At 34.9% G+C, this 7,764-nt stretch overlaps 1 protein-coding gene across 3 annotated transcripts in view; it reads left to right on the forward strand.

Annotated features, from left to right (window-relative positions):
- The window catches only part of cdyl (chromodomain protein, Y-like), a 206,984-nt gene extending 199,629 nt beyond the window's left edge, over positions 1-7,355 (forward strand). For all 3 annotated transcript variants that reach the window (XM_059945665.1, XM_059945666.1, XM_059945667.1), the window contains 2 exons: positions 1,663-1,806; positions 2,465-7,355. In XM_059945665.1, coding sequence (XP_059801648.1) covers positions 1,663-1,806; positions 2,465-2,623 — 303 coding nt within the window. In that variant the 3' untranslated portion in view covers positions 2,624-7,355. The remainder of the gene's footprint in view (positions 1-1,662; positions 1,807-2,464) is intronic.
- Positions 7,356-7,764: the final 409 nt, after the last annotated feature.

Below are 7,764 nucleotides of genomic sequence, written 5' to 3' on the forward strand. Positions count from 1 at the left end.
ACTGGAGCAAGATAGGACAGCTGGTGGAATGATGCCACAAAAACAATGTCTTGCTCAATGTCAGCAAAAATAAAGAGCTGATTGTTGCCCAGGTAGGAGAAGGGTATTTATGTGCTAGTCTACATTGGGGGGGAATTGGTGGAGGAGAGAGTCAGCAACTTTAAATTCCTGGCCATTAAACATTGGATAGCCTGTCCTAGGCCCAGTACATGCAGCAGATACAATTGTAGGAAAGTGCACCAGCATCTTATTTTCTTAAAAAGTTTGGATATCAAAAGTTCTAACAAACTTTACAGGTGTACTGGAACATAAGCTGCAGAGTGTAATGGCTAGTATATTTCTCTATTCCATTGATCTTAACCACAGGAGGTGCTGCCTCAAGAAGGCAACATCTATCATCAAAGATCTCCACCATCTGGGCCTTGCCACCTTTCCACAGCTGCTCACAGGCAAAATGTACAAAAGCCTGAAGTCCCACAACACCAGATTCAAGAGTTTGCCTTCAACCCTTGGGTTCTTGAACCAAACTGCACAACCCTAATCATTACAGTTTCACAACACTATAAATACTTTTATCTTGCACTAAAATTGACTTTTTTGTTCTAATTCTTTTTCCATGTAAAACTGTGTATAATTTATGTTTGTTTCATGTCAATGCTGCTTATGTAATGCTATGTGCCTGTGATGCTGCTGCAGGTGAGTTTTCTATTGCACCTGTTTAAACTTGTACACAGGTCAGCCTACAATCTCCCTGCAAATGCCATTGTCTAGCCAAATGAGTCCAGCTTTGCTTAGCTCCACCTTTAGGCATAACAAGCAGGAGCAAGGTAATGCTGTTAAGCCTGCCCTGTCATTCCATAAGATCATGCCTGAACTGCTGCTTCATCTATATACCTGCCAGATTTCAACCCTGGAGGCCTAAGTGCACAAAAATCTGTTGTTTTGTTGCAAACATGTTCATAGCTTCCAGAAGTCGATATTCCAGAGATTCATAAATCTTTGAGTGTTCTTTTCATCTTAGTTATAAGTAATATATCATTTGTACTGAGACTACCACTAGTCAAAAGTAAATTACTGTTGGCTTTTCAGTGAGGTGAAGTTTAGAAATTTCCTTTGCGTGCTTGAACCTTCTAGCATTTGAGTAACTTTTTTTTACTTATTAAAATGTAGAGTGATATGCAAAAATTGATTGCTTACTTGTATGATAACCACAGCTTTTTAAAGCAGAAATGAACTAATATGTGTCACTTAGTACAGTCAAGATGTACTTTATGCAGAAGCTATACTCATAGTATCTAGCAGTGCAAAGCTATTTTAGGAGGAATGGCTGTGTGCCTTTCACCCAAACTTCTGTAGCTGTAGGTTGACAGAGACCTCCAGAAGTTTAAATAGATCTAATTCTTAATTTCATAATTTATTTCCCAAAATAATTATTAATGATCTCAACTGCAAAAAAAAATTTCTCAAATTGTTTCATATGATTAGTCTCTTCTAATCTATTATAGGCAAATTATGTAAGTCATAAAACTATCTTTTCTGAAATGAAGTTCTGTCTCAATTGAAAACATGAGATGGTCAAAGCCTTGTACATGAATAGATCATTCAGACATTAGCACTTTTTTTCCCCATTTATGCTCTAAGATTTTGTGTTTTTTTTTACAGGCGAATGAAATGCTATTCAGTGGACGAAAGTTGACTGCACAGGAAGCATGTGCTAAAGGATTGGTATCACAGGTTTTCTGGCCCGGAACATTCAGTCAGGAAGTTATGGTCCGCATTAAGGAACTAGTCACATGTAATTCTCTTGTAAGTCAGGAACTGTAACTTTCTGGAATCCTCAGTGTAATTAAATCATTTGTGTTTTGTGAAGTAGAATTTTGGAATGTGAAAAAAAAACTAAAATGCCAATTAAAATAATGTAGGTATTTATCATCAGAATCTTAAACTTTGTATGCATTTGATATAGTTCCAACACACATGAACTCGTGTTTTATGAAGTAGAACTTATTAAAAAAACAAACAATAATGGGGAAGACTTTTTACTTTTAATTGCCAATAATTTGTATGTCCTTTCACTAAAACAAACTAGTTTACTTTATTAGCCAACTTTTATGTGTCCATAATTGTCTTCTCCACTTCATTGGATATAGGACTAAGGTGTTACTTAAAGCTTTTTTATTGAATTCTATCTTGCAAATAATCTGAATTTAATGATTTTATTTGTTATGCCATCCATAACTATGATTCTTCTTCCCCTATGTTCGCTCTTTTGGGATTGGTCACCCAAGTTCCAATTTTGGCACAAGCTCTAACCTTGCCTTGAAAGTGTCACGCTGATCAGACGTTTGAGTTGATCGTCTAGAGTTGCAAAGTACACTGCAACTTGCTGAATCATGGACTCCTATAGCCTATCTGCAGTAAAATGGTTTTATAATCCTAACAATAATCTGTTTACTTTACTCAGGTACTTGAAGAATCCAAAGCTCTTGTTCGAAATGCCATGAAGGGTGATCTGGAACAGACCAATGAAAATGAATCTGATGTTCTAAGGAAAATTTGGAGCTCTTCTCAGGGGATGGACTCAATGCTGAAGTACCTACAAAAGAAAATTGATGAGTTCTGAAAATGCTTTTATTGGAAAATTCTTTCCTGCTGGGTTGCCTGTTGGCTTCAGAATGCTCTCACATAAAAATAGAGGCACAGGAGAAACCGTCAAAAGACACATTCTTGAGTGGCATCTGCTCAGAAACAAGCATCGATGGTGGAAGCTGAAGATGTTCATTAGTCAAAATCTCAACAGGAGAGAAAGCTGTGAGAGGTTAATAATTGGTGTGCACTACCAAACCTTGCAATTGTCTTTGCTTATCCAGTAGCTTTTGTCCTTTACAGTTACTGCACTCTACTGCACTTTCCAGATCCAAATGCATTGTATGGTGTGTTTGTGACAGGAAAGTTTGAAAAACACTCAGCTTCAAAAATGGGAGGAAAGAAAACGGGTACTAACTAGCCCCCTTCTCACTGCCAGAGAGTAATGAGGCTGGTTTAAATTAGAATATAAATACTGTCAAAATTCCTAAAAAAAAAGGTCATACGTATATTGTTTGGGGAAGAGGATTACAATTACCTCAACAACAAAAAAGAACAAAAAAAAGTGTGATTTCTGACAGTGGATCCAATCTCTAACATAAATCCTTAAGACTATACATATCCCTTCAAAGAGTCTGTGTGTACATGTTAAATGTGCTCAGGAGATGTGTATTAAACGTTTGACCCAGTTCCAGAATTTATTAGTATGTTATCCAATAAGCATGAAGAAACCACTGGCTCCTTAAGAAAAGCTCGCCTTGCAGTATTAGTGATTCTTTGTGAATCTTATATACGGAAACAACATAAGTTAAAGATTAGTTTTAGTGTTTTATAAAGAGTGGGTTTTTCCATTTTTTTTAATCAAATACAATATACTTCTGTTTCTGGGTGAATATAAATTATAGAAAGAGCTTATGTTTCTTTGCCAGTTACAATGTATTACACCAAAAATGCTTTATGAATTCATAACTATGGTTTTAGTACCACTTTAGAAACATTTTCTTAATTTAATAAGTTTTTTTAAAGAAATTCCTTTTGGCACACTATTCAAAAAAAATTCAAAAAAATCCTAAAAGTAGGTAATTCTTGTATCTTTTTGTTTAAATGTTACACTATGACATGTTCTTAATGGTGCCCCAGATAAGTAGTATTGTGCATTCCTTTTAGGAGTGGTAATTAATTCCTGTTTGCAGATATCTCCTGGATATGGTTATCTGCACTTGCAATCTTCTCTGAATGTATTAATGGAAATTAAATCTTATTTTTGTACAGTTTATTTGTTTGTACTTAGAAATGATCACCTCCCTTCCTAGTGGAGAGCTGTACATTGTGTAAATCTGCCTTTACTTTGGATTGGTACAGTATTTTTGCATCTGTGGGACCTACTTTTTGTTCAGTAGTTTAAACTATATTATAAACTGTACAATCTGTAAAGTTTTATAGGTTATTAATTAAAATGAGCTGTGAAAAGATCTGGATAAAATAAACTAATATTTCATATTCAAAGCACACCAAATTGTAAAGCTTATTGAACCAGTTCTGACCCTATATTCACAGCGTACATGTGCATTATAGTTGTGAGAACTGGCCTAGAAACAGTCATGAGTAAAGTCAGTAAATTGACAGAGAACAGGAACAGAAAGGTTCATGTTTTACATATTCTGTAACAGCCGAGCTTCAAGGAAAATAATCTACACACTAATTTCTGCAAATATGTGCCAGTCAGGGCACATGGACACACAGTGAGGGGATATTAGCTTTTTATCTTAATTATGCAACACCTTACTGAGATATAATGTCTTGATTTTATTAATGATTTCAATTTAAAATTATGTTTGGTGACAAATGCATAGAAATAAATGTCCATAAGGTTTAATTAAATTCTGAAATTTAAGCCTTTTGAATTTTGATTATATTGGTTAATGTCATTGAGTGAGTGCTTTGCAGGAGCAATGGCATACTTGTATGTCAGCTTACTGTTTTTCAGATGAGTTGCCATGAACTAAATTGCATCTTAACATTACAAATCAAAGTCTGATATTTGACCAAATTATTTGTATAGATATGCTAACTGGACTCAAGTTTCTTGGTACTGGGGTTTTATTTTTTTTAATTCTGCATGACAACTTATGGCAAGCAAGCTATTCTCAATGAAAACAGAATTTCAATCCAGGCTGGAGAAGTATTAATTAACAGAATTAACTTGGGTCCTATTACCCAAACCCATACAAATTTCTGCATCTAAAACCAACTGATACTTAAAAGTAGTGCTGTTTTTCAAATGAGGTGCTGCCTTAGGAATAAAATGTTACGCCTGCACACTGTTCAAGATTCAAGTTATTCTTTACTACCATCACCAAAACAGAATAACTGCCTAGTTATTTCTTGTTAATGTGACTTTGAAACACAAATTGGCTATCAGATACTTAGCAATTTAGCAATGACAGTGGTTTCCAGTTAATTGGGCCAACAGGTAATCTGGGCAGTTGCTTATTTGGAACAATTCTGTAAAAACAAAACAAATTGAGAAAGTAGCTGTGATTCCCTTAATTTCATTTGGCGCATTGTGCTACTTAATTTGGACAGGAAACTGTTGCTGAATGGTTTCTAACTAGAGTTAGTTGTGTGCACTTGTGTGGCTGTTAGATGCTACATCGCACTTTGAGCAAACAGTTTTTAAATAGCACAAGTGTGTGCTTGTGTTATGTTATCCATTTGATACTTCTGTTTACTATTTTTACTTTGAAAATGTTCAAACACTTACCAAGATGCCATGACATCTACTGTATCTACACTAGATATCTATGCTGACTTTGTTCAATTACAGTCAATCAAAAGAACATGGCAGCATATATTGGATGTAGGACAGATAGCCAAAACAGTCTTAACACCACTGGCACCAACCTACCCACCATCAAAGACATGTATACACAAAGGTGCGTGAAAAGAGCCAGTAATCATGGATTGTCCCACCTTCATTAGGGAGGAGATGGCTATATAGCATCCACACCAGGACCATTGGATTCAAAAGCAGTTATTTGCCCGAGACAGTAAGGCTGATCAACACCTCCACACACAAATCCCCACCCCTCAACATTAATGGTTTATTTCCTTTCAGTCAGCTTATGTACAGACATTCCTATGCCTAACATCTCTGGGCATACGAACAATCTTATGTATAACTATGTATTATATTTATTGGTTTTTTTTTATTATTGCGTTCTTCATCTTACTGATTTTTTTTGTGCTGCATCAGATCCAGAATAACAATTATTTCATTCTCCTTTACATATGTGTACTGGAAATATCATTAAACAATCGAATGAATTTCTCCATAAATAACTATTAGGAAAACACAGTTTTATAGTACTGTAGTAATATTAGTAATGTTCAAGTTAGGTCTGTATTTTATTTGAATACGTAATTTGTTGTTCGGTTAAATTGTAGCTTGACTTTTTTTGATGTCTTTTTAACTATTTCCATGAAACTTTGATAATTGGGGCAGCTGTTTAATTGGGCCAAAATATACTGGTCCAAATGTGTCCCAATTAACCAGAATCCACTGTAATAGTGAAGCATAATGAATAAAGGCATTGTTTAAATGCAGTTTGTTCTTTAGAAAAGGAACAAAACAAAAAATACAAGAAATGTGAGCAAATTATGATGCTCTGATTATTGAGAGTGGTGAGGACAGGTACATGAATAGATGGTCTTTTCCTGCATGTTAGCATACTATGACCCATGTGAAATGTGATAAATGAAATGAGACAATCAATACAGGTGCAAAAATAATCAAAGCCTAATTTTAAAGATTCTTAAAATCAAGTTTAGGCAAAATCAAACACATTAGTTTTTCATGGGACAGTGATTGGAATTGGAGTCTGGATTCAGGGAAGGAAAGGTAGGTGCCCTAGTTGTTTAGAATAAAATTAGAACAAAAAATAGGTCAGCAATAATTGTAACCGTTTCAGTCCTGTTGTTGGTCTAGTTTCTAGACCCTAAGTCCCAAACTGTGCCTGTAGATGAACTGCAGCTAAGTCTAACAATGACTAAACCTCAAAAGTACTCAATTAGTTGCCAAGCACTGGAGATCCTAATAAGGACATGCAAGGGTGTTATAATAATAAAGCTGTCTTTTTCAGTTATCATTATGCAAGCCCAGATATCTAACAATCCACCAATTCTTGATCATTTGTATAGTTTCTCAGTTTAGCCAATTTGTGGTAGATCATTTGTTTAACAATGCAGTGTGGTAAGATAAAGAAAAAACTGTATGCCATTCATTCAATTTTGTCAATTAGTTTCAAGCATCTGTTATTCTATAGGTCGATTACACTCCTGCTTCAAAGGATACCATATTGTATGGAATGACTTTTTTGTTTAAAGCTGAGTGGATCAAAATAAGTATAAAGCCTTGGCTACAGGTTGTTTATATTAAATGTGGAATCTGAATGTTGCTTTTGGTTTTGCCAATATCAGGATACAACACGTGGAGTTGGTGCCAGCCTGTCCTCTGATAGCTTAAATAAATCATAGTTTTCAAAATCTGTTCCACTTTTTCTTCATTATCACAATTTAAACAAATCCCAAAATGATCTGTTGGTCCATCTGTGCATTCCATTTACTAGAAATTGTTTAACAGCATATTCCCATTTCACACCAAGAGAATTGAACTTTTCCCACCAGTAATCTGCCAGCAGGTTTTCTCTCAATCGTTTATTTGGACTTCAACAGAAACTGTTTTGTTTAAAAAAAGATTATTAGAAGCCATTTCCTGTCATTTGGAATAAAATAAAATAAAAGTAGTAGCTTCATATCATTGTCTTGTACTCATTAGCAATTAATTTATTGACACAAAGCCAGCAGTTGTGAAATGCGCATTGAAAAGCATCCATTAATCTTTTCAGAATTAGTTAAATTGGATAAATATGATACAATTGTATACACTTTGGAATTGTACAGATAAGGATTTGAGAACTGAGATCAATTATATGGAAATATGCTGACACAAATTTGGATATTAAGCAAATTGAGAGAACTGAGATGTACTGGAAACACAAATGAGAAAATCTGCAGATGCTGGAAATCCAAGAAACTCAGCAGGCCAGGCAGCATCTATGGAAAAGAGTAAACAGTTGATGTTTCAGGCCGAGACTCTTCATCAGGATTCATTACACC

Source organism: Hypanus sabinus, chromosome 20 (assembly GCF_030144855.1).
Source record: "Hypanus sabinus isolate sHypSab1 chromosome 20, sHypSab1.hap1, whole genome shotgun sequence".
NCBI classification, from domain to species: Eukaryota; Metazoa; Chordata; class Chondrichthyes; order Myliobatiformes; family Dasyatidae; genus Hypanus; species Hypanus sabinus.